This window comes from Peromyscus eremicus, chromosome 14, assembly GCF_949786415.1.
Source record: "Peromyscus eremicus chromosome 14, PerEre_H2_v1, whole genome shotgun sequence".
Classification (NCBI taxonomy): Eukaryota; Metazoa; Chordata; class Mammalia; order Rodentia; family Cricetidae; genus Peromyscus; species Peromyscus eremicus.
The window spans coordinates 72,137,592-72,165,032 of record NC_081430.1 but is presented as its reverse complement, the minus strand read 5'-3'; the positions used below and the strand labels follow the sequence as shown (position 1 = coordinate 72,165,032).

The 27,441-nt window shown below is 40.8% G+C and overlaps 2 protein-coding genes across 2 annotated transcripts in view; both read right to left on the bottom strand.

Moving 5' to 3' along the window:
• Nucleotides 1-1,234: 1,234 nt before the first annotated feature.
• Nucleotides 1,235-27,441, bottom strand: part of Syt16 (synaptotagmin 16) — a 103,960-nt gene continuing 77,753 nt past the window's right edge. Inside the window, exons 4-6 of the mRNA XM_059279187.1 lie at nt 22,500-22,940; nt 19,373-19,562; nt 1,235-2,265 (exon numbers count right to left, since the gene is read on the bottom strand). Coding sequence (XP_059135170.1) covers nt 1,952-2,265; nt 19,373-19,562; nt 22,500-22,940 — 945 coding nt within the window. The 3' untranslated portion in view covers nt 1,235-1,951. The remainder of the gene's footprint in view (nt 2,266-19,372; nt 19,563-22,499; nt 22,941-27,441) is intronic.
• Nucleotides 17,843-18,370, bottom strand: LOC131924117 (small ribosomal subunit protein uS10-like). Its single transcript, XM_059279342.1, has one exon. It carries the CDS (start codon nt 18,212-18,214, stop codon nt 17,861-17,863), a length of 354 nt encoding a protein of 117 aa, XP_059135325.1. The 5' UTR covers nt 18,215-18,370; the 3' UTR covers nt 17,843-17,860.

The window sequence follows — 27,441 nt, the reverse complement described above, 5'->3', positions numbered from 1 at the left end:
ACATGAATGAGGAAAATCCAGGGCTGTCTGTACAATATATACAGATTTTTTTCAAATGTAAATTTGAAAATGAATGCTGCTATTATGCCAGTGGCATAAAGGGAAGCATAACGAGGCTGCTCTACTTCCCTTTAAACACAAGGCATACAGAGAGGGAGGGATGTGAAAAGCCAATTCTTCGCCGCTCTCCATCAATTGCACTCAGTTCTACCCTGTGACACAGTCACGCTGCAAAGACCACTCGGCAGTTAATGGACACGACGCTGAGAAAGCACTCTCAGGTCTTCCCAAGAAAGATAGGGGAAAACCCAAAGGACCAGAAAAGAAATGGAGATACTCATTTATTCTGCAAATTCTTGTCCTTCCATATAAAGTTATTTCTTCCAAATATCAGATCCCTGTGATCACAGTAGCGTTATCCCATGCCCTTGCCTGGTCTTGTCAGGATAACCATTACAAATTGCAAGGAATAAATATGTTCTCCCAGCATTGCAGCCTACGCTTACAATCTGTCGAAATGTAGAGCTGAGGGGGAAGCTACGGGGCTTTGACTGTATACAGCCATCTCTAGCCATCACTCTTCCCACAGACAGGATAGAAGTCAACAAGAAAACATAAAAGGCTAAAAATAAATGACTGGGCAATTGCTCAGAGAACCTGTAACATTGGGCACAGGGTTAAGTGTGCATGCCATCCGCCTCTCACTTCCAGGTGAAAGTTATTGAAATTAAGAGCTCAGATCTAGGAATCAAGAAAATAAAAATGCACTGCAAACATATGTAAAAGCTGCTCATAAGTAAAACCCTATGCCCAGAACCATGCATGGTCAGCATTTAAACAGTACGTGCTCAGAAGACAAGGAGTCACTAATACATATTGTTCCATGTGAGAAATAGCACTGCTGGGGATTTTAAATGCTCAAAGAATTCAGTGTCATTCCATACAAAATGACATTATGTCTTCACTCACAGGAGTTCACATGTTCATTCTCACAAGTCAATCAAATCAGTATTTATTAAGATCCACTGTGTACATTTTACTATGCTCTACTGGCAAGGTACATAGCATAAAGATGAACATGGCTGACATGCAGGAGTACATACAAAAAACATAAATGTAAGTAAATGTAATTTGGCTATAGAAAAGGTATAATCCAAATGAATGCCAGATTTGGAAACAAAAGAAAGCCAAGACTTTATTATCTCCTTGGTTTTCCTCTTGTGTAGGTACTGACTTGTTTTTTTTTTTTAAAGGCACAAAAAACTTGATTTTTGAAATTTTACATATTCAAAAGGAGATGGGTTAGATAACAGTCACTTTTTAACTCTTACAACTTTAAGATGATTTGTGTAACCCAATTCTTTTAGAAATCATGATATCTAATTGAGAAAAAAGAGGCATTTCATGAATACAAATTTATTTTACACCACAAATTTATAACAATTATCTTTTAAATAAACAGACCTTTTTTTTTTCATAAAAAGAGTAGTTATGCAGAGGATTGTGGATTGGTTACATCTTCCTGTAACCCTAGGCATCTGATTCATTTCTCTCTTTTGGAATTTTGAACACTGAGAAGAGTGATTCATACACCCCGGTGATGGAAAACAGCAACATTACAGCTCCTTTAAAATCTCAGTCTATTCTCCAAGCAAAAAGAGAAAGCAGGAGAAGTTGCATCCCACAGTGTGAACCAAAACACGATCATCCATTAGCACAAATTATGACATCACCAGCGGTCTCAACTAGAGTACCATTTCCCAAACTGTGCACTTGGCCGTGACAACATTTAAACAAAAACCAAACCTTTGATAATGTTCTAAACCACAGAATGCCCTAAGATTAGTAAAATTCTCAATTTGAACCCCCCCCCCCCAGACATCCACACAATGCTCTGACTTGGTGTCTGATCATCAAGGCTGATGGAGCACACAGATGCCCCTTGGTAAACCTAGGATTCTAGCAATGTATGCCACCTGCATATCTGCTGGCCTTTGCTTTCCCTCATCTCCTCCCAATGCTCCTGCTCCTCTTCCCCACTGCTGTTCTGACCCAGCGCGATCCAGCCAATCATCTCCTTACGCTTCATAGTGCGTCTACTGTAAATGGAAACCATCAAGGTGACATCAGAGAGCTGGAAGAGGGCCACCTGGAAGACAAAGGTCTCTTTATAGACAGGATTGGGTTGGCCACGCCGAATGGATGTCTTGCATCGGGACATCTCTTGGCCCACACAGTTGAGGAGGAAGAGTTTCCCATATGTATCTGCAGCAAAAAAACAAGCGAGAGAAGCATGAGAAAACATCAGTGCTTTGCACTGCACTGGCTTAGCTCTAATCTTCACATGGACTTCAAATTTCTCCTTGCAACGGTATCTTCAGGTCGGGACCACCACATCTTGCATAGATAAAGGAAAAGGAATATTGCCTTATATGTCTATTGTTTAATACAAGCCAGTCTGGCACATTCTGAGGCTCATTAGAACCTCTGTACGGAGTAGATATGGAGGTGCGCAGGCATATGTACAATGGGGGCTGTGGCCATCCAGAGAGAGCTTGATTTATGTGCCAAGATGAATATGCACTCTTTTTCTCCATGTGTGGGATTTTTCTTTCCGAGTCAATGTATTGTTTTCTGTCTGGGCTGAAGAGTATCTTCTGTTCTTGTTCTCCGCATAGTCTACAACATTCTCTGAACCATCTCATGATGGAACTCCTTCCTGCCCACAAGCTTCACCTCCCACTCTCCTGCACACTCTCCCAATTCCCTGATATCCCAGTGGCCATCCACCTTCCCTACCTTTTACCAACAATGTTTAATTTGCACAACGCTGTCTCCAGAATCCCTGTGACTCTGCCACAGCACTCGGGGTCATTGCCCATTGCCTACAAACTGCCAGTCCCTCAAAGGTAAAGAGAGGGTTTACCTTATTCAGCCTGACTTAGTTCCTACCTGGAGCTAGACTTCTAACAAATAATTTTATAATGAATATTCATTCATGACTAGACAGAGAGCTCAACCTTTTTCTCTTTCAATCTCATGTTTTCAAACAATGAAATCAAGCAAAACTTCCCACTTTAAGACCCCTACACTAGAATACTATGAAGTCGTGACTGATGTCCTCCTTTTAGTTACAGAAAGGAAAGGAAAGCATCCAAATTTTACTAACATCATCTACTTTGGCTAAAATTCCTGAATGAATCATTAAAAAGAAAATTACCCTCAAAAATGCATGTTATCAAAATCACTTCATTGATCATTTTTGGCCTTTTTTTTTTTTTTCTTAACTACAACTTTTGCTTCTAACTTAGATACATGCTACTATTCAAAAAAAAAAAAATCAAAATGTTAGGGTGTTGCCTAAGTTCCACCACTCTGTACTTTCTGTTCAGTGGAGGCAGAAAGCTTAGTGTTTGCAGCTCGCTTTCCCAGCTAACCACCAGTCTAACTTTTTTAAAGCGTAAACCCAGATCTCTGTAATTTCCTCTCCGGGCATTGTAAGGTAGGAAGCAAATTACAACCTACAGTTTTCTTTGTATGTTGATCTTTTTTCTATTCCGGTTTGATGTGTTATTTTATGCACTTATCTGCTGAGAAACACAAGGTGTGAGATTACACTTCAGGTGTGAAAACACTTCTCTGTCTCAGAAACAGGGCTCTCCACTCCTCAAACTGTTCCACAGAAAAGCTGTCAACAAACCGACAGTGGGAACGAGGCTGCACTTCCGTAGCCGAACAGCAACAGGACACTGCAGGGAAAGCTCACTCCAGGCGTGCTGATCTGCTCAGGCAATTCTGCCGGTTGGAGCAGTAGGGATGGCGTTCATCTTTCAAACAAAGACTTGCTCATTTTGCAGAGAACATCCTGAGCTTCCGCTTGTCCCAAGATAGATCTCTAATTACAAGAAAGGCCTATTTCCCACTAATCTCACCACTGACTCTGGGGCATAGGTGCATGACATGGAAGATGAACATTTGATAAGCAATACAACATAAAGGCACCTAACTAAAGGAAAGGATACTGTACAGTTCAAAGAGGGAAGTTTAAATCAACGTGCCCTTCAGGAAGTCCTGCCTGGGTGAAACTGGCAGAGACATAGCTAGAGTCTTCTGGAGCTCCACAACTGACTCCAGTGAGCACCAATCCAACAGGTAACCAAATGCCCAACTTAAATGAGCCCTATTTTATTTCTTTGGAAATTGATCACAGAAGCTATAAAACAACATTGAACTAAACTTCACCTTAGAAGATTCAGAAATCTTTATAGTATCTTTATAGCGATCTTCAGTAGCTCAGACCCATCATCACAGGCTAAATGGGTCAGAGTCCCTTGAAAGAACAGTGACTTGTATCAGGTCATTTGTCTCATGGCATAAAGGAAAACGCCCCTTGTACCCTAATATTTTGAATGTTTAACGAGAAGCACACAAATAAGTTAGAAACAGAATTGTGGTTAAAAGTCTGAAAATGATCAATGAAGTGACTCTGATAATATATTTATATTTTATTCATAGTAGCTAACAACCCCAATTTATCAAGGCACAAAAGTATGTCATTTGTAGCACAGGAGGAATTTACAGCAAAGAAATAAACAGTCACAGAAAAGAGCCCACTCAAAAACACCTGCCCATTCACAACCCAATACTCTACCAACTACTGCAGACTGAGCCTCCAGGGATGATCTACCATCAACTGAAGAGTGAGCCTCCAGGGATGGATGGTGTACCATATACTGCAGAGTGAACCTTCAAGGGATGGTCTACCAACTACTGCAGAGTGAGCCTCCAGGAATGCTATACTAACTACAGCAAAGTGTGCCTTCAAGGGATGTTCTACCAACTCCTGCAGAGTAAGCCTCCAGGGATGCTATAGCAAGTACTGTAGAGTGAACCTTCAAGGGATGGTCTACCAACTACTACAGAGTAAGCCTCCTTCAGGGGTACTGTACCTTCAGGGATGCTGTACCAAATATGCAGAGTAAAACTTCAAGGGATGTTCTACCAACTACTACAGAGTGAGCCTCCAGAGCAGAGGTCTGTATGACTCAAGTATCTGGGAAACAGGGCAAGTAAAAGGTAGTTGGCCATTTAATTCTCTGTTCCTTTTTAGTATATTAGTATTTACAAAGCATTTTAAATACATATAAGAATATAGAAACTAATATCACATGTTCCCATTTGGGATGGCTAACATTTTTCACACTTGCTACTGATATTTTCTGAGTTTTGTTTGTCTTTTAAGAAATAAGAAGTTGGGTATAATGCTCACATCTGTAATTCCAGCACTGGAGAGGCCCAGGCAGAAGGGTTATTATGAGTTTGAAGCCAGCCTGGGCTTACATGGTAGGTTCTAAGCTACATAGCAAAACTCTCTCAAAAGTAGCCATATTGATGATTCTTGAGCAGCCCTCTTTGGAATGTTCAACGTCTAAAGTTGTAGTTCATCACTTCCAATGTATGTTTTTAGACCTTCACCACATGCAAACAAAAGAAATCCAAAACATACTTAATAACATTTTTGTAAATTAACATATTTAACACTCTAGTGTATATCTTCCTGAAACATTTTCATTTTTTGATAGTCATATAGCAGTTTAATACTGAAAATATATTAACATTTTACTATACAACAGAAATACATTGTCAATGAAAAAACATCTTTCAGTGAAAACCTGAAAAAGTCTATCATTATAAACAATTTCAGTAGAGGACACCAGCTTTGTAAAGTGGTGTCTTAAGCTTGAAGTTCCACACATGACACTTCAAATATGTGTTATAATAGAACACATTATTTTTTTTTACACTTTGAGGACACAAAGAGAATTATCATATAATGTAGCCAGCACCCAGCTAAATATATATTTTCACTCAACATTAAATTTTTAAGTATTATCTCTATATGTACGAGACAGATGAGTTTATTTCCATATGTACTGTCCCAATGTATCAATGAATCCCAACTTGCTCATCCATTTTCTTAATGAAAGGATGTTTGTAACAACCAAGAAATACAAAGGCTTCCCCATTCCATTTGCATTGTATTGATAGTTAACAGTCTCTCCCAGAGATGTCAGTGGATGTCTGTGTTCCCTGAAATTCTAGGTGGCAAAATCTTTGCCACTTGTATTTACTGGCAGTATTTTCTCCCCGTCAGGGGCTTCCCTTCCTGTTGTGTTTGCAGCAACTTCTGTAGTATTTTACAATTTATGGTGAAGTTTATAAATGTCTTATTTTCAGGGAATGCTTTATTATTTATTTATTTTTACAACTAGAACACCCTACTCCAACTCCATAGTCTCTTGTATTTTCTTCTATAAATTCTAATTTTTCTCCTTTGATCGTTAATCTGGCTAAAATTAATATTTTAGTGTGAGATAAGGAGCTATCTATTTTTTATATGAGAAGCGGTATTCAGTAAATTATTCAGCAAAAAAAAAAAAAAAATCATGATGTCCAGCAGGTCTCCAGGGTTCAGGGTTGATGATATTTATTATAATTGGCTCAAAATATGTCTTGCTGTTTTGGATAATCCCTGTGTCATGTTTAAGATGTATCTTTAAGCTTTATATAGGCTAATCCTTATGTCTTTAAACTGTGATTTTCTTTCTCGTTCTCTCTCTCTCTCTCTCTCTCTCTCTCTCTCTCTCTCTCTCTCACACACACACACACACACACACACACACACACACACAAATAAAATATCATTTAAAAAAACTTTAAAACCATTGGAATTTGAACTGGAATTGTACTAGAGATATAGACTAATATAGGAAAAACTGTTTGTATAATGTATGGAATATCTTCATCAATGAACATGGTATATCTATCAACTTAACAATTACCTTCTGTTATTTTCTCCCAAAATGTTTTATTATTCCTTCTATAATTTTCTCACTTGCCCTCAATTAAAGTTATTCTTTGGAATCTTAGATGATGTATTGCCATTATAATGCTAATATTCTTAAACTTTATTTTTTAACTTTTGCTGATGTATTTGAATAGAAGTAATTTGGTACAAGTACTACTTTAAATTTGTACAAATTGGTAGATATTCTTGTGTTGTAATGCAGGCAATTGAATTTTCTATATATATATAATCTTCGTTTCACTTCTTCTTTTCAAGTTTTACCTATTTTATTCCTATATCTTATGCTATTAAGCTGCCTAGAATGTTATTGTCAAGTTAATAAAGTTCCCTCTGGGCCATGTATTAGTAGATGTACATCTTTCTAAGATTCTCTTGTACCAAAGAGACATGAATCCTGAAAACTAAAATCCCCTAAATTCTTGCCAGTCAAATCCCAATTAGACTCCACCAATGAATGCTACCCACAAGAGTCAGTAAAGGAAGAAAACGGAAAATGGAAGCATTAATGGCTGACACAGGAAGAGATTGCCCAATGTGTTTGGAACTCCTGAGAAACATTCCACTGTGTGCACACAGAAGAACAGTCCTGTGGCATCTGTGTTTCAGATTCCTAAAAAAAAAAGTTTTCCTGGTGGTTATCCTCCCACCTTCCACTGACTGATCTTAATAGTCAAACATCCTCTGACACAATGTACTAGGTAATTCTCTATTTTCTAGACAAAGATCTGACTCATACAGTAACGGGTAATCTCAACAGGAATGGTGCCTTCATAAAAAGCAAGCGTGAGAATTGACTTAGAAGTCAGGGCCAATTCATTAAGAAGGTAGGATCAAAGGGCAGAAGAAAAAAAAAAAGAGTAGCAACCCATACCCCCAAGAGGATAAAGCTGCAACTTAGAAGGGGAAACACATACCTGATGAACACGTAGCTCTAGGGAAAGGGATTCTGCAAACTCCGGGATTTACAAGCATGTATTTTGGTATGATTGGCTTAATTTAGGTGATTAGAGGGAAAAGATAGCCTTGGGAAGGAACTGACCCAAGTAGAACTAAGCCATATTTGAGGAAATAGCATAAAAATTTAGACCTTTCAGTATTTAGAAACCTGATTGTTTTACATCTCCAAAGAGTAAGAGATAGGTTTTTAAAGTTTTGGTTTTTTGTTTGTTTTTTGTTTTGTTTTGTTTGTTGTAAAACAAAGGCCTACTAAAGGTTGCAGGTGAATACTAATTCATAGTGAATATCTAACTAAAGCTGTGGCCTTCCAGACAATATAAACTGGCTGGACCATGTGACTGAGTTCTGAACAATGGCATATGAACAGCACTGTCGTCTTCAGTCATCTCTACAGTCAACCAATTCCATTCAAGCCCAATCTCTCGGACTGCCTTTTCTCCCTTCAGGGAATGTGAATGTGTGTGTGTGTGTGTGTGTATGTGTGTGTGTGTGTGTGTGTGTGTGTGTGTGTGTGTGTGTAATATATATATATATATATATATATATATATATATATATATTTATTCATATCTCCTCATTGAATAAAAAAAGCCTATGGCCCTTAGTCAGAGCATGAAGGGAAGTCGTGTGACTTACTTTGAACTGTTGGGGGGAAATGTTTTGCTGCGTTAGGGTGCTGAGATGGTAGGATCTATCAATTACAGCATCATAGCCTAATCGATATTAACACATCTTATACTACACATCTGCTGAGCTATTTTATTCATTAAGAAATTGTGCATTTCATCAAAAGCCTGTGTTAAAAATCTATTGATATTATCATATTTATTTTTTGAAAACTCTGTCAAAAATCTATTTGCATCTGAGGAAGTCAGTCATGTTTTCTCATGAATTAGTTAACATATCAATTATACCAGCAGATTTCCTAATAGTGCATCATTCTTGCATTGCAAAGCTAAGTCAAATTTTGTTAGCAGTTAGCAAATTTTATGTGGCAATTTTATCCTTTTGTATTTTTTGTGATTGTTGATGTTTTATTTGTTTTCTATTTCCTAGACTTATAAAATGTTTTATCTATTTTATATCAGTTGAATTGAATTTTCTTTATTATTGTTCTCCATGTTGCTTTAGAAGATTAAGATTTTACCATGCACCATGATTTATTACCTAAAATTAATCAGTATTTCTGCTTTCCATTTTCTTAAATTTCTAATTTTTAACAAGCTTTTAGAAAGCATTTTTAACTTTCTTTTTATTTATTCTTTGTGTCTTTCACATTTTGCATTTCGATCCCATTCTTTTCCCATCCCTTCATATTCATCATCTACCCTTGTGACCTCCCCCAAAATAAAATTTAAGAGAAAAAAAAAAAGAAAAGAGAAGGAAAAATCAATCTCATCTTGGAAGCTGTAGTGTGACACAGTGAGTCACACAGTTAACCCTTTTATCCATATATCTTTACTTGCAAGTGTTCATTGGGTCGAGGCCTCTGGTTTCTGCTACACTATTGATGCTAGGCCCTCAGTGGGACTCCTCTTGAATATCCTGTTGTTGCCCTGTGTCATGGAGATCCTGCAGCTTTGGGTCTGCAGGACCAACTGCTTCACATTGGAGAATTCACCCTGGTGGTGAGGACAAGGGAAAGCTAGAAGGCTGACCAAGCCTGCAGCTACCCAGGCCCAGAACCAGGGTTATGAGTTGGCCCACCCTAACACCCACCCATCTGTGATCTGCTAGAGCATGTGAAGGGACCAGAGCTGTAGACCCAAAGCTGCAGGATCTCCACGACACAGGGCAACAACAGGATATCCAAGAGGAGTCCCAGTGAGGGCTCAGCATCAATAGTGTAGCAGAAACTAGAGGCCTCGACGCAGACCAATGACTCTGCAGTGAACACTTGCAGTAAAGATGTACGGACAAAAGGGTTTACTGTGTGACTCACTGGGTCACACTACAACTTTCACGATGAGATTGATTTTTCCCTTTTTTTCTCCTTTTTTTCTCTAAATTTTATTGGGAGGGGGTTGCAAGGGCAGAGGGTAGATACAAAGGAACAGGAAAATGAATGGGATCTAGTTGCATGATGTAAAAGACACAAAGAATAAAAAGACTATACTTTTAGGGATTATTTCTATAGCTCATTACTAGAGAGTATTTTTAGGTTTATAAACAAAATTTGGCAGAAGGCTGAGAAAGTCCCCATATAGTCCTTGATTCCACATACCTTGGCCTCCTAATATCTTCTTTTTGAATATTTTTCTTTGAACATGACATCAGTTTAAACAATCACTCTTGTGTGGCCTATTAGTCTGGTTTTATAATACTCTCTGTCATCTTTGTAACATAATTTCCCAGTATCTAGAAAGTTTAACCAAGCAGTTATGAGGAAAAAAAAAAGAATAATTCTCTCCATAGCTGATATTGTTATATCAGCTTTAAGAATTGCAATAAGAACAACAGCATGTCATGTAGATCAATGGAGTGGAACAGACGACCTTGATATAAACCCATGCAGCTACAGTCATCTGATTTGTCACAAAGATGGTAGAGTATGTATCACAGAAGATTCAGGCTTTTCCAACCAATGACACTGGAGAAACTAGAGCTCTCCATATGCAGAAGAATGAAGCTATGTCCCTCTCTCTCACTTTGCACAAAAATCAGTTCAAAATAGATGGATCAAAGACCTTCATGTAAGAGTTGCAAGTGGAAGTACTTGGGGGGAGGGGACATGGAGAGGCAGAAGTACAGGCAAAAACTTGCAGAAAAGGACTTTACTAGCCCAGGAAAAATCATAGAGCTTCTGTAAAGCAAAGGTAAAAAATCAAATGAAGAGGCGGCCCTCAGAATAGAAGGAAATGTGTGCTAGCTACACAGCTGACAGAGAAGTGGCTAAAATACACAAAGAACTCAATGGAACAGTGGGAAACCAAACAACCCAGTCTAGAAACGGGCTAATGAAATGAGCAGGCAGTTCGCAAAAGATGAAGTACAAACGGCTAATAAGCACATTCAAAATGTTCAACATGTTTAGCCACCAGGAAAATGCAAATTAAAACTACACTGAGACTCCATGTCATCTCATTCAGGATGGTTGTCGTCAAGAAAACAAATAATAGAAGCTGGAGAGACTGGGGAAAGGAAAATTCCTGAATACTGTTGCTGGGGGTACAAACTGGCAGAGCCATTACGGGAATAGGTATGGAGGTCCATTAGAATACTAAAAACAGCCCATCCATATGATCCAGCCACAGAGCTGAAGGGGTTGGATTCCGTAAACCACAGAAACATTTGAGCAGCATGCTCACTGCAACACTGTGCCTAAGAGCCGAGCTAAGAAAAAAGTGGTATATATACATAACGGGTTTTTATACAGCCATAAAGAATGAAATTATGCTGTTAGCAGTTAAAGTGGACGTTAACTGGAAACATCCTATTAAGTAAAACACACCAGACTCAGAAAGACAAATATGACTTTTTTTTAAAATTTTATAAATCTTAGGTTTTTCTATAGCCATAGTAAAACCTCTATGTAGATGTGCCATGAAAGTAGAAGCAGAAAGGCCTAGTGAGAAGGGGGAGTGGGAGAAGGCTGTGGGGCTCAGTATATCAAAGTGCATAACAGATTTACATCAAAGCGTCCTTACAAAGCCCATTAGTAAATGCACTATTAAAATGAAATCTACCGTCTCGACCACTGCTCTGTGGGACTGAATAGAAAGTGTCATGACACCATCACCACCACCCATCTCCAGAACTCTTCCACCTCTCCAAGCCTGAAATTCTAAGCACATTCAACACTAACTCACGTCCCTCTCCCCTCCAACCCTGGCAGTACAACCCTACTGCCCGTGTCCACAATTCTTACTATTCTAAATTTTATCTCATGTAAACAAAATTCATGCAGTAAGTTCTGTGTGGTTTATTTAACTAGTGTAGTATCCTCAAGGTTTAAGTAGAGTGTAGCACATATTAGGATTCCCTACCTTATATACAGCTGAACATGTCCTAGGTTAATGTACTGGTATGTTCCACTTGGCTTTCCATCTGCCAGGGGATGCTTCTTGGCTTCTGTATTTAACTACTGTGAGTAATGTCAATGTGAACACGGTGGTACAAATACCTCAAGATCCTGCTATCAACTTTTTTTTTTGGTATATGTTCACAAGAGGAATGACTCAATCAGACAGTAATTCAATATATTTTTAGAGTTATCTTACTGTTTTCCACACCAGCTGATCTACGCACAACGCAGAAGGACTCAATTTTCCTGCAATCTAACTCTTGTAACTTGAGAAGTCCTGATTACAGCTATCCAGCAGGTATTAATATCACACTCGAGTCTACATTTCATTTTCCTGGTGACTGGTGATGTTGAACATAGTTTCACACTCCTCATGGCCATCGGTATATCTTCTCTGGAAAGATGAGTGCTTAAGTCCTTCACCCATTTCAAAATCATACTTCTTGCTATTGAGTTTTAGGAGTCATCTATATATTCTCTGCACAAATCTCTTTTTCAAATCAATGATTATTTCTCATATTTTTTGGTTACTTCATTATTCTACTGTTATCTTTTCTTTAATCTTTGTGTGCATATGTGGGTGAATATGGGTATATGTGCATGTATGTTCACACGTGTGAATGTGTACCACAGAACATATATGGAGGTCAGAGGACAGTGTTCAGTGTTAGTCCCCATCTTCCACCTTGTCTGAAACAGGTGTATAGCTAGGCCAGCTAGCCCATGAGCTTCTGGTGATTCCCTTGTCTCCACCTCTACCTCACCATAGGAACACTGGGATCACATGCTCACGCTTCCACATTTCCCTTTACGTGGGTTCTGAGGATCCATATTCAGGTCCCCATACTTGCACAGCAAGCATTTACCCACTGAGCCATCCTGCCAGGCCCTGCTGTTGCCTTTTGGTTCCCATTTGTCTGTGTTTATTTCACTGCCTGTGCCTTTAGTGTCAAGTACAGGAAATCATTGCCAAGTCCAACATTGTGATGATTTTGCTGTTTCCTTCAAAGAATTTCCCATTTTAGGCCTTATGTTGATGACTTTGATCCTTTCCAAGTTGACTTTTGTTTATGATGTTAGGTATAGATTCAACTTCATTCTTTTGAATGCATCTAGCTTTCCCAGTCCCATTACATATAATCACACACACACATATATATATATACATATATACTGCTAAACAATCTTAGCATCTTTGTCAAGAAGCATTTGACCATATGTGATCATCTCTTAAGCAAATGAAGATCTTAGAATTCTTTGATTGCCAACTCTCTTCCCCATCCTTCATGTTACATCTGCCTAGGATTTGACTTCCACTCTGCTGTTTAATTCCCAACACTGATCGTGTTTACTACCGCTCCTGTTTGGTCTAACACAACACGTGCAGGCTTACACTCATGTATGTGTTTGTCAATTCCTTTCTTCATGACTCCTTCCTGCATCTATTACTTCCTTCTAATTCCTCTTTCCTCCTCCCTGCAATATATTATTTAGTATTTTTTCAGTGATTAATCCCTTTCAACTTTCAAGACAAAGTCTATTTTTTTTTCCTTCACTCGAAGAACAAGCTGACACATTGAGTGTTTATCTCATGAGACTTTAGCGTTAGTTCTGTGGTTGAGAAGTACATCTCCTCAGTTAGTTTATACCCTCATTCCTCTCTCATTAACAATGGTTTTAAATGTCTTTATTCAGATAGAATTGACATATAATGCTGTCTTTTTCCCCTGTTGCTTTTAAGATTGTTTTTCTTTAGACTAAGCTCATGTGTCTCTGGCTGGCTTGAACTTGCCATGTGACCGATGATGATCTGTCATCCTCTATCAAGTTCACACACCACCATTCCTGATGGATGCTGCCCTAAGGACTGAACTCAGGGCTCTATGCATGCTAGGCAAACATTCTACCAACTTAGTACACCTCCAGACCACTCTTAATAACTTCTGACTTTGTTGTGACAACTGAAAAAAGAAAAATTACACATGCACTTGGTAAGTTGGCACCATATCTCAATCTTCATGAGAACTGACCATTATTATAAGCACACAGTGGCTACTAAAACACTGTTTAACTAAAACGGTTCTAAAAGAAGGCCTCTGTCCCATGCATGCCCATTTTCATTGAACCCTCCCCCCCCCCACACCCCACTCCCCACCCCCGCCCCGTGCACTCTATTTGTATACTGTACCCTTAGCTTTCACTTCTTCACAGCAAACAAGAGGCAGCTCAGGTTTGCTTTGCTGTTTTTCTTTCCTCCACTCTGCTATTGTGACTGCCTAACAAGGTTAATACACCGCTGCTGTTAAGTATTATCATTTGGGTTGTAATTATCACATGTGACTAATCATGGGCATGCTGCGAAGCTGGGAGACTTGCTGGTTTTAACTGGAGGGGATGTCTTAATGATAGCTTTTGACAAGCACCATTGTATGTGCCTCTATACACACACGTACACAGTGCAGAGACACACTGTCAATGAAGGCAGAGCGGAGACAGAGAAAGGGAAGTTGCCAACAGAATGGATGACTTCTTCAAAAGATGTCAATGCCTGTGTGTCGGTGGAATCCCTTTGTTAATCTTATTTAATAGAGAAGGAAATTAAATTCGGAGAAGTTCAATCAAATGTCAAGGCCAAGCAATAACTGGGTGGCAGGCCTGTGCTAACAACAGAGGAGATCTGTTAAACCTCAAGTGAATTGCTTTTTCAGGAAACCAAATTCAAAAGACAATCAAATGTTTCTGACTAGTACTAATATCTTATGCAAAGGAATTTGTAAAGTATGCGGGGCTTTCAGAGAGCTACCAGATTACCAGATCATTTTCTCTCACCTTTCCTCCAGCTGTGAACCTGGGACTCCCTTTTTTTCCACTGGAAGAGTTGTAGACCAGCTTATGCTGCCTTACTGGCAATTACAGTGTTTCTGAACAGTAAAATTATTGCACACACTTGCTTGTTTGTTTTCGGCTTAAGGTTGATGCTAGGGAAGGAACTGCTGGAATGTCACAGCATGCCAAATTAGACAAGAAACTTCCAGGTGGCCAAAGTTTCGGCCTATATTCCTTCCCACTGTGACAGCTGTTCTTTCTTCATTGTCAACTTGACTATACCTGGAATTAACAAAAACCCAAATAGCTGGGCACACCCGTGAGGGATTTTTCTTAATTAAATCATTTGAAGTGGGAAGACCCAATTTCAATCTGGATCTTTGAGGTGGGAAGATCCATCTTTAATTTGGGCCACACCTTCTGCTGGCAGCCTATATAAATGACATGGGAGAAGGAAGCTCTCTTTTTGCCTGCTTGCTCTCACTCTTGCTTGTAAATCCATTCCTTCACTGGCACTAGAGCCTACTTCTTCAGGATTCTGGTGTATACTGAAGACCATGTGAAACATCCAGCCTCAGAGACTGAACAGCTTCTGGATTCTTGGACCTTCCATTCATAGACAGCCATCACTGGATTAGCTGGACCACAGCCTGCAAGGCATTCTAATAAATCCCATATATATGTATATACATACACATACATGGAGAGATTCATTCTATAAGTTCTGTTACTCTAGAGAACCCTGACAACCATGAACATGTTCTCCACATCAGCCGTTTGGTGATAAACCAAGGATAAGAAGGCTCTGGCATGGTTTCTAATTGTTGTGACTCATGTCTCCACCATTGTTTTCCTTGGCCTGCTGAGTCCCCCTCACCAAGGACTCTACCTTAGATGTGGGGGAACTGATTACAGCTGGACTGCCTGTTTCCTCTCAGGCTCTCATAAAGAAAATGAATTCCATCGACTCTTTTTCTACATTGTCTATTTTGCTTAGGGAGAACAAATGAAGACCCCCCACCACCACAGTAACCTTCTGATTGGGTTAAACTGGCAAGTTCCAAGTTCTTTTGTTTTCTGATAAGTCATAAGGCAAGAGATTCTCACATCTAAATCTCACCCTTTGTCTCTTTTCTGGCAAGCTGTAAAACTTTAACAACACTACAAAGAAGGAAAGCTCCCAATGTTCAGGCTTAGCCTCCTCTCCCTATTCACCCAAGCACTGCTGTTCCACAATCATGAATACCTGCAAGGCAGGACTGAGACTCCCTTTTTACAGAAGAGGTGGAGACACCTGAGCTGAGAGACCCAAGGGCAGTATTTCGTGACCCTGCCTCATGTTCATTTCTAAGGCACACATCTCCCCTAGTAGGCAGGCCCTTGGGTATCCACTAACACAGGCAAGGCATCACTGGCTGCCTGCCCTCTCTTCTGCTGTGGATAGCAGTGCACCCTGCATCCTTCCTGCCCTGTTCTCACTCACAGCTCATTTACTTACTGACTCCTAGCCTCTTCCCATCTCTATTTCTTCCAACTCTGCTCAGTCACCTCATAACACATGAATATATACCCTAAATTTGTCTAATAGATGCCAATGCAGTTAGTGCTCATGCCCTAATGTAGAGCTAACACTGTCAGCCTCCCAAGTCCTTGAAAGTACCAGGAGGTCCCTTTTAGGGGCTCCACGAAGAAATTTTTTACACTCTTATCCCCTCCTAATTGGCTTTTCCTCAACAATCAGCATTTTTCATAGACAAAAAACCTTTTGTTTCCACTGCTTGGTTTCGGTTTTAATTAAGAGCCTCAAACCAGCATTGCTTTCTAATGCTTTGGTTTCAGAGATGAAGTATGCCAGTCACAGTTAAAGTTAAATTGTGACACTATGTCTATAATAAATCCTACACTCGTGTGCATGGACTTAAACTTATGGAATTAAATCCATTTTCAAGTTAAGACTTACCCTTTTGTTTTATTCAGGCTTAAATAATTATTACAATGATTTCTTTTTGGGGCATATTTTAAAAATAGAATTATATGAAGATATGATGGTATAACCTTCACTATCACAGCTCTATGTGTATTATCTATACCATATATATACATACCATATATATACCATATATATATATATACATACATACCATATATATATATATATATATATTATTTGCAGGTAAGGAAACAAATTCAGAATATCTTAGTAACTCACATCTAATATATAAGAGAACCTGAATTTACAGTGTGGTTTATTAGCTTCTAGATGATTCTTTCTCAATCACCATGCTGTACTCCTCCCCTGCACTGGCTATACCATCCAGCACACAGAGGAGAGCTTCCTAACTTGGACCTGAATGGGCCATGTCTATGATGCACAGCTTCACTACTCTTTACATCTCCATCATTCGCATTTCCCAAATATTGTTCAGGTATTACCAAATCTCAGCAACAGGGGAAAGGAGATTGGCAGGTGCTCCGGGGGAAGAGCCTTAAATCAGGATCCTAACAAGTACTAGGCTGTTGTGAAAAGAAAAGATGGGTCTATCAAAGAGCCTCTAGCTGTACAATTAATAATCAGTGCCTATTGCACATTCTAAATAGCTTTCACCTGCCTGAATGGTGACATGGAATGTGGATTACGCACCTCCCAGTCTACTCCATTACCCAGAGTTCTGGGGCCTTCTCTGCCGGTGTCAACCTAGTTTTGTTAATGCATGTGTGATGAGAGGAGTATGCTTATTTGTATGTGTTCAAGTGCACTTGTGTGTTCACATCAATGTGGACGGTGGAGAACAACCTTGGGTTTCGTCCTCAGGAACATCATTTACCTCTTTTTAGACATCTTTCATGGGCCTGGAACTTACCAATTAAGCTATATTAGACTGCCTGGCCTAAGAGATCCTCCTGTATCCTCCCCCACAGTGCTGAGATTACAAGAGTACCACCATTTCACATGGGTTATGGAGGTTGAACTCAGGTGTTCATACTTTTGATGCAAATGCTTAGCTAACTGACTTAGCCCCTTAGTTCTTTTTAAAGGTTTGACTAGAAAGAAAGCCACTGACAACAGATGCTTGGTAGTCTACAGCAGAGTGAAGGGGGGGCAATAAAAGTCTCAGATTCGGTTATAGGAGCCGACTCTTTTTTTTTTTTTTAAACAAGTGATTAAGTCAATTTATTTAGTTGACTTAGGCATCCGCAATAGTGACTTCAACCTCCACTCCTGGCTCAGTACTGATGGAAGTAATCTGTTTAACAATCTCGGAAGGACTGTGTAAGTCAATGAGTCGCTTGTGGTTTCTCATTTGGAAACGATCCCACGTCTTGGAACCACAAGGTGTTTTTCTTGTAGTGATTCTCAGTGTCTTGGTAGGCATGCACACTGGTCCTTTCACCTTCAGATTCTTTTCCTTTGCGCCTCTGATCAAGTCAGCACACACCTTCTCCAGCGACTTCACGTTGCGGTTGGTGAGCATGATTCGAATTCGGTGAATCGCCACCTTGGGCTCCACGGGCATCTTTCCGGTATTTTTAAAAGCCATGGCTGCGGCGCGGCTTCCTGACCGACTTGTTCCTCAGCAGGAGCCGACTCTTATCTAGTTCCTCATCTCCCTCTTCCATGTGACGCAAAGGCTCACTAACTATCAACTTTGTGTTGATTTCATCATTCTATTAATGAGATTCTAATTCCACTGGGACGCAGATTCTTTCTTTTCTACTTTCCCACCTTCAAATTTATCTTCCTGTTCAGAAGAGGCTAGAACTAATTCTACAGCATGTTTCTGACTCTCTTGCAGCTAGCATTCCACATACAAAATATATCCCTTGAATTAGATATATTTACATGAGGTCCAAAAAGCAGAAGTTCGTCTCTAAAGCTTCCTTAGCAGGTAATTAAAATCATAAAAATTTTAGGTAATTTTATAGCAGCATTATTTCAATGTTCATTATCCAACTTCTTAGTTTGGAGGACTATTGAGGCAACTGGTAGCAGCAGTTATTTGACTCTTCCTGAACCTTGATCTCCATCCATGGGGGGAAAGGGGTTGTCCTAAGCATTTCTTCCTCAGAAGTAGTCATTTTCCTGATAAGACAGTCCTGCATTGCCCAAGATCTATTCCCTTTACCAAATAACCATTACTAACATTTCTGTATGCTCAGTGTCTGTTTGGCAGTATGCTAAGCCCTTCATATAAATTTATTTATTTAAATATCATACCACTCCTATCAAGAAGGTATTTTTTTTTCCAAGTGGGTCAAGAAGGGTTCAAGAGACTGTGCAAGATCAGAGTAAACTGAATGTGTATTAATAGAGCTGGAATTCAATCTCCACTCTGTCTGCCTCCCTCCAAAGTCAGAGTTCTGCCTCTATACAGTTGAGGGCTTGTAAAATATTGGCAGATTTCAATTCCCATGCATGTTACATTTCTGGAAAGGCCTCAGTCTTTTTCCTTAAATAATATAGACACACAGATCATTCTAAATCATGTCAAGATATATTTAGATACCATAGAAGTCTTTCTTCTAATTAAATAGAAGCCATGAAGAAAGCCAGAGGTATTACTTCATGAAAACATGTCCAAGCCATACCAAATTTATCTTTTATCACAAAAACAAAGTTGAAGAATTAAGATGAAATAGACAAGGCTTTTCACTTGCCTCTGGAGATACCAGAGCTAGAGCAGCAGACACCTACTTACCAGGAGCTCGGTTAGCAGCGAGGTTTCGGAAATGGCTGCCTTTGATCATTTCCACAGATAATCGCCCTGTTGTGGCATTGTAGGACAGTCCCACCAACAGCTCTGGCACCCCTCCATGAGACAGCGACTGTGTGGATGAAGCACTGTCACTGTGAGACACCACAGATGGGCTGAGCGGAGACTCTCCACTCTGGAGGGGAAGAACACAAAGAATTCATTGGTCCATGCTGCGTCCCTCTCTTTGAGAGAAAGCTGATATTATGTTTGGTGAAATTGTGACCCGGTCTCAATGACTGCCAAAGACTACTAATGGGCACTCAGTGTGAATTACAATGTGCCAGGGAACGCAGCCATGTATGAGATGGCCTATGGTACTAGCCGACATATTTATTCCAAGAGTAGTCTCCATTCAATATTTCCTCTCTAAAGACAAAATGGACAAAGATGTTATTGCTAGTGTAAATCAAACCTTCTAAGATACATGGAGGGTGAATAATACATTTAATATAGGCCAAGACTCCCTCCTGTGTAATTTGCTCCTAAATGTTTCTGTGGAACCTACCCACTCCAGGCCTGGGCTTTGTCTCTGTTCTCTTCACTCCTGATGAATAAGGCAATACAGAAGATGTTTTGTCTCAAAGATAAAAGAAATGACCACTGGGTATTGGCCAGTATATGAAACACCTGGTGTGTGGTTCTGCTGCTAAAGAAGTATATTCCATATAAGAATTTTTGTTTCCTATGGAAAAAAAATTACACAGGAAGTGAGCACTTTTACTATTTAATATTTGATGGAGGATCAAATACATGGACTGTGGATCTTGGTGACCTGGGTGGCAGCAGGTGAACCCAGGAAAGAGCCCAGGCTTTTTTCTCCTGTTTATTCATGTACACACTTCTGAGTGCCATTGTTATGCACCGGGCACATCAAAAAGAGGACAAGATAAATGAAGACACCGATTCTTACTGAGGAGCATGAGTGGGCATCAGCCTCACTGGCTAGAACAGACCAGCAGTCCCTCCAGTATACCACTTCCTCTATGGCACACAAGTGCACGGGACTTCTCTTAAATCTTTCTTGTCTGCATCTGAAATTATTTTCTAAAACTTCTTGCCAGCATCCCAATAAGCAAAAACAATATAAGGAATCAAATGCTGTGCATGTCCAGGGGACTGCATCATTTTAACCGAACCATGTGTGTTTCTACAAGAGCCTCCAGGCTTTCATGGATCATGATTTATAAGCAGAATGGCTAGTGGTCTCAACAGGGGCCTTACAGGCTTTGATGCCCAGAAGTTAGAAACGCACCAACAAACCTTTGCATCCTTGGGAGGAAGGCATTTATCCTTGTATTTCTACAGAAGCCTCTGATGTGGTCCTTTTCATCGTACTGTTTACCTACCCCTATCAGCTTCTTAAAGCTGCATCCATTACTCAGTCCCTCCTGCATACAAGCATATCTGGCATATAATCATGCTCAACAGTAGATGATAAACGAGATATTTTCCTCCCTCCAAATTCCTTCACACTGGCTCCTTTTCCCCATCAGCCTGTGCCCTAGCACACAGCCCAGAGCCTGGCACTGATGAGTATGGGTGTGGCCATACTCACTTCTGTGCTTCAGAGTGCAGGGTCTCTTTTTGACTCCTCTCTGAATTTTGTCCTCTATGATTTCACGATCTTAAGTAAAGCATGAAGGATTTGCGCAGACATGAGGCATGATCTGGCTTGTGCTTTCTTGAGCTCATTCTAACCCTTGTGCCAGAAAACAGCAGAGGCTTAGAGGCCACCAGCAGGGGACTATTCCACTAGCCCACCGGAGAGCCAGGTTCTGCTTACATCTAAAGAGAACGCACGGCTTGCAGGTGGAAAAGAGAGGTCATGGGTGAGCGCTACAGTTTTGGAGCTAGCGACGGGGAAGATGAGCTTGCCAGCAGGCAGGGCTCAGAAGACAGCAGGTGGCATAGATTTAGAGAGGCAAAAATTAGGATCTCCAGTATAAAGATGTTCAGGCGGAATTAGAACTTCAGACGGATGGACCTCCCTGGAACGCTTCTTTTTCCTCCACAATGCCTGTGTGTGTGCCCACCTCCACCTTAGTCTTGAGGATCCACCCACACATGTCACCAGTCTTGTTCCCTCAATTGTTTGAACTATGTGGGGGTGTTTTTTCCTTTCTGGTTTTTTTCCCCATCATCTCAAAAAAACCCTCCCCTGGTCATCCAAAGCAAGCTGCAGCCTCTCGAGCTTTGTTTACCAAGGCCTGCCTGTCAACACCCTCCTCCACGAGACTGTGGAATAAGAGCTGTCTGCTTGCTTCTGTTGCTACTTGGCTTATGCAGCACATGCCAGGAAACATCTCCCAATGAATGACTGATTGGCTGACTAGCCACAGCTGCCTGATCTTTCTATATAGTTTTGTAAAAGGAGCTCTTCACACTCCATGACAGATAACCAGTAGCAATGGTGAGGCTGTCCACCTCTTAGACCTCCAGGCCATTGAACCCCTAGGAGTAAGACACATGGTAGGAGACCAGTCACAAAAACGGAAGGCCTCGGAAGTGCCAGGCACTCGGGGTTACTGTTGGTGGATGCTTCTGAATGCTTGTTAAGAGCCTTTCCTCAGATGTTCAGTAATGCACACCTGTATTCTGGCACTTGGGAAGACGAGGCAAGAGAATCATACGTTGGAGGGCATCCTGGGTTACAGAATGAGCTTGAGGCCAGCCTGGGCTACGTAGTAAGACTCTCGTTTCAAGAAAACAACAACAACAAAAAAAAAAGTACCATGTCTGAGAATCCTCATAATGCATCCCAGAGATGGGAGGAGTGGGAATGCTTACCCACTAAGCCAAAAGCCTCTCCAGGTCTTACCATGCCCTGTAGCATGGCGCCACTGTCATTTCCTAAAATGGGTGGAAAATATATCCATCAAGTCATCAGGATGACAGGCTTGAAAGACCCACTGTCCATGAAGTGCAAATCGTGGCTTATTAATGATGAGAGCCAAATGGAAAATTAAATTAACATCTATGAATTCACAAGCTGAATGCTGTAAATCAAGGGCTGACAATCCCCGGTCTTTGAACACACCGCATCATTAGCGGCACCATTTAATATACTCACGCTTATATTACTTCTTGGCTCCAGAACCAGAGTCACTTTCATTTCCCCTTCTGGGTGCAAGTGGCTGAGACAGAACAGCTTCTCTCCCATCATCCTCTCCCGGGTCATCTTACGGGCAGCATACAGGCGGAATCGGACAGCACAGGCAGCCACATCCCTGGGCTCCAGCTTGGCGAAGGTGACCTTCTCCTTGAAGACAGGATTGGGCCCTCTCTGGATGTTCGTCTTGCCCCTCTGTTTCTTACTGGGCAGCAGCACGACATGAACTTGCCAGGAGTTGACGCCACTTCGGTCCTTACCCGGAAGTCCCTGTGCTCTCACAATGGTCACGGTGAGCTTCCGGGTTACAGCGCTATATTCAAAGACGATATCTAAGTAACCGCACTTTGAGATAGGCTCCAAGAGCCTGGGTGGCACCTGCAGACTGGTCCCATCCTGCTCCTGTTACAAACAGAGGGGGTGGGGGAAAATGAGGACAGGAAATGATGGTGACTTATAGCACGTTGGCAGGTCGCTGCCCCTTGGTGCTTCCTTGGCTCCCAAGCTTTCTGATGGCCAACACATGGCCTTCTTCTGTGTTGGGAAAGATCTGAGGGCTAAACCCTCTTCATCAGACTGTGACTTCCTTGAGGACACAGTGCCTGGCATAGGGTAAGTGTTTCGAGAGAGTTTTTTGAACGAATAAATGAAGCACTTACATCTTTCAAGTTTCATTGATGTGAACTGCCTCACAAAAAAGTACAAGCACCCACTAAGGTCGAAACCAGCTGAGACATGAAATCTCTAATTAAGTCAACTATCAACTATGTAAATGCCAACAGGCAACTTTTGAGTCCCCAGGAGTAACTGCTAAGCCTGGAACTATTGTCTGCAAATTAGAACCTTCCCATAGGCAAAAATCTCAACAGGGGCAAGATGGGGCCTCCCCGCAAGTGATCTTTCAGTGTGTTTTCAAATTTCCTGAGAGAAAAGACTAACAGCTGAGCTTTTCCCTAATGGCCAGCTGAGTCATTCAAGGATTCTCATTAAGTCAAGGGCTGGGGCCAGAGACTGTATTTCTGAGATGTCTGCCAGGGATGTTGGCCACAGCAAGCCCAGGCTAAGGAGGTCATTCACCACAACCAGTGAGCAAAAAGCACTACCTGAGCCAGAAATCCCGAGTTAAAATCATAACTCTACCACTGGCTAGTCTTGCTGGGCCCTGGCCAAACTGAAAAGCGTGCAGTAGTATATGCCTACTTAAGAGAGTAGGGTTGTGAGGTTGTATTAAAGATGAAAATCCTTCTTCAGACCAGACTCCATATCTATTTTCAACACTGGTATGGAGCTACCTGTTTCCAAGCATGCCTCTCTCTTTATGGAATGTCACCCTTGGACATCAATTTACTTGTAGCTACTCAGATTTGATGCCCTTACTGGGAAAACTAAACTGAACACCATTTACTGTAATGACCACCACCACAACAAATTATTAATTATGTCGATATATTTTTTAATTTTTCCCTGAGGGCCTGAGTCTTACCTATAACTAAAAGGGTGTCATAGTGAACCCATCCTTGATGGAAATCAGTTCTTTATCTATGGACTTGAACTCGAGATATTGCTAATTCAGAGATTGCTTCAAAAATTACAATAAAATACTTCAACAATGGCATTCATCAATGAAACTTTCCCACACAGTCATAGGGAAATACATGGTGCTGTAGAATCAAATGTTCTTGAGAAGCCAGGTCTGCTACTGATAAGCTTTACAACACTGGGCAAATTACCTAATACTTTCCATTATTTTTTTCTTAATAGTAAAATAAGGATGATACCCACCACATAGGGATGCTGTGCACTTGACATGTCGGAGACATCTAATAAATGCCTTTCCCTTTTAAGATTCAAATTAGCCTGCCAAGAGAATTCAGCTTTCTTGTAAAATAAGGGAAGCTTCTTCTATCCTTTCCCCGTGCATGCAATCATGCATGAGCATTTCTATTCAAAGGCACTTAGTTTCAAGCGATAGCAGTTGTTGCTATAGAGACTTCTGAATACAACTGACTAGTGTATATATAATATTAGAAGCAAGTCTCCAAGGAGTTAGGAAAACTGAAAAACCAAGGCAGAATCTTTTCTTAAGCTCCTGTCTCTCCTTAAAACTCCCATCTATTTTAGCCTACTCTTGATCATCTGCATGGCTTGCCTAGATGTGAATAATAATAGCTAGCATCTTTTAAGTTATTCCTAATGTCAGGTACCATATCAAGTCTGTTATAGACTATAAAAGGCAGCTCTTGCACACTTCAGTTCCCCCTTGGCCTCAAACTTTGTTGCGTTTTCCTCTACAGACACAACCTGCCTGGGCGCTAAGAAGCTGCAGCCTGGTACAACCCAGTAAGCTCTTACTTCCTGCTCATAAAATACAATGCTCAGCTCTCATCATTGGTCCATTGGTACCAAAGCTTAGAAAGTATTCTGCTTCCCATCATGTTTAGAAAGGCCAGAATGTGCCATTGTTAATACCCCATGCAATAAGCCTTCTCCTATTGGCAGGATGACCTGAGAGCAGGTTATAATTTCTTGGAGTATGTCCCACAGGATAAAGCAATTGGTCTTACTGGGTGGTGGCCAAATCAATGGCACATTCTCATCCATAATCTGTCTTCTTCCCTTCCTCATTCCCGCATCCACTGAGAATGTGCTCAATGGCAAGGTAGGGAACAAAAGCCTTCACCTTCAGCTCTGTCTTACTGGGGAACCCAACTAGGAAACACTGTGCTTTCTAATACTTATATCTGCCTAATGAGCTAGTATTTTAACATCTTGATTTCATCGGAAAGGAAATTAAAGCTAAAGTTGGCTATGTAACTAATACCCTTCCAAGGTCACATGCCAGGCCAGGATCATTCAAGATTCTCACTCCCAGCAACCGGAGAGCATATCTTACCTAATATTGAATAGTCAAAATCCCAAACCTTGTGTTAAGCCACATGACCTACTTCTTTCTGCCAAACCTTTCACTGTAGATGATTCTGTGTGTATTAGACATGTGGGATGAAGACAGAAGGCAATCGAAATGGAAGTTGGTCAGCAGTTCTATAAATTCATCCCCTCTCAGGTCTCTCCTCTTAGTACTAGGTAGGAGTTGCTAGCTTCATCATCTGCCTCAATGCCAAGGTAAAAATACCGGGTAATAAGGATCTCCCTGTACATCCATCATGCTACCTATAATGCTCGCTGCACCTGCAGGCTTCTGAGGAGCCCTGGGCAGAGCTCTACTGCAAGTGTTCTAAGAACTCTGGGCAAAGCACAGCTCTGGGCAGCAGCTGGGCTCCCAATGGGCCAGTCCCAGCTGTTGCTCATGAAAACTGGGCTTCGCAGCCTCTACCTGGGTTGATTTGAGACAGAGATTTGTGAGGGTTTGTATTTTCATAGCAATTAATTATTTCAACACACATTACCTATCACCAGGCCACCAAAGGAGCTCCTTGTATGGGTACTGTTAATACTGCTAATCTGTTTGACCTTCCTGCAAGGTAAAACTCTCTTCCTTCTTATCCCCATTTGGCAGATTTTAATTAACTTCTCAAGGCCAACCAATTAATCAGTGGAAAGCAGAGATGAAAAGTGGGACACCTGGCTCTCTGTGTGTTTGAAATTTCCAGCCACCTTCCCATTGTTTTCCCTACCAAGCCCTAGATCTGCAGGAGAAAGTCAATGGTCTTGGCCAGCTGAGGGGAAACCAGAAAATCCATGATCATAGCAGGTAGTCGCACCGCATGAGCGCTTTCCTTCTGAGACAAAATAAATGATTCCTTGAGCTTCCCCTGTCCTGATTCTCCCCTTTAAGGTGGAAATGCTTGCATCAAACTGTCAGAACCCCCATAAGTTTAAAGATTTTCTGTCAAACCGAAAGCCTTCCTGTTTTAGTAAGATAGTGTTGATGTCATCTTGTGGCCCAAAGTAAATGGATCCACAATACGTTCTGGATGCCAGATACACCAGGGAAGCCAAGGTTCTTAACATAGCTAAGAGACAAATAAATCAATGCTTAAGAGGCAAGCTCCGCCTGCAGAGCAGCCAGTTACGGGAACTGCCTGAGCTAGATCTCAAGTTCTACAGTAGGAGCACCAAATTACAGTTTTTGTCTCAAAATAGATAGGAGGTTGAATGGCGCACACGGAGCTGTCTGGGTATTTTTGGAGCCTGAGAACATTCAGTACCCTCAGCATAAGTCACCTATTAAAGCACCAGGAGGCAGGGAAATGGGAGGTTACATGGAGAAGGCAAGCCCAAACCTAATGGCACAATTATCAGGGAGACAGAGTTATCGACAGGCAGGTAAATAGTTCTGGTTTGTTTTTGCAGGGAGGGAGACAAAGGGAGTATTTTTAAATATTGTGTGGGATTTGATTTGACTAAGAGCAGTGACATCATGGGAAAGCAGACTTGTATTTTGTTTCTGTCTTTTTTTTTCCCCTTTTTAACAAAACTGATGAAAGTTAGTAGCTTTGGGTACTGGTGCGGTAAGGATTGACTTTAACAAACTACAAACCAGGTATCTGAAGTTTCCATTTCTGGTTCTCAGCAGAAACAGCATCATAGAGGCACCAGAATATGCACGCAAATGCATGCACACAGGCATTCTTACACACGCCCTATGTCTCCCCACTAACTTGAAAACAGCAAGACTTTGGAACATGACTTTTTTACAGTTTTTTTTTTGGCATTTCTTTAAGCACGTAACCAATGTGACCTCTGAGTCCTTCTAAAGACATTCACCCCACTTATTTTCTCTGGTTGTAGTAATCAACTCATTCTTTACTTCTAGCTCCACATGTTGTACTGAAGTCATATGACCATTGACTATTGAATGTTTATGAGTAATTTCATCTAAATTGATTTCAAATTAGACATTAGACACCACTAGTTAACACATCTTAATATCAAGGAATCA

Bases quoted from the DNA above. Each gene is read 5' to 3' on its own strand.
- LOC131924117 (XM_059279342.1), bottom strand. From the start codon at position 18,214: ATGGCTTTTAAAAATACCGGAAAGATGCCCGTGGAGCCCAAGGTGGCG.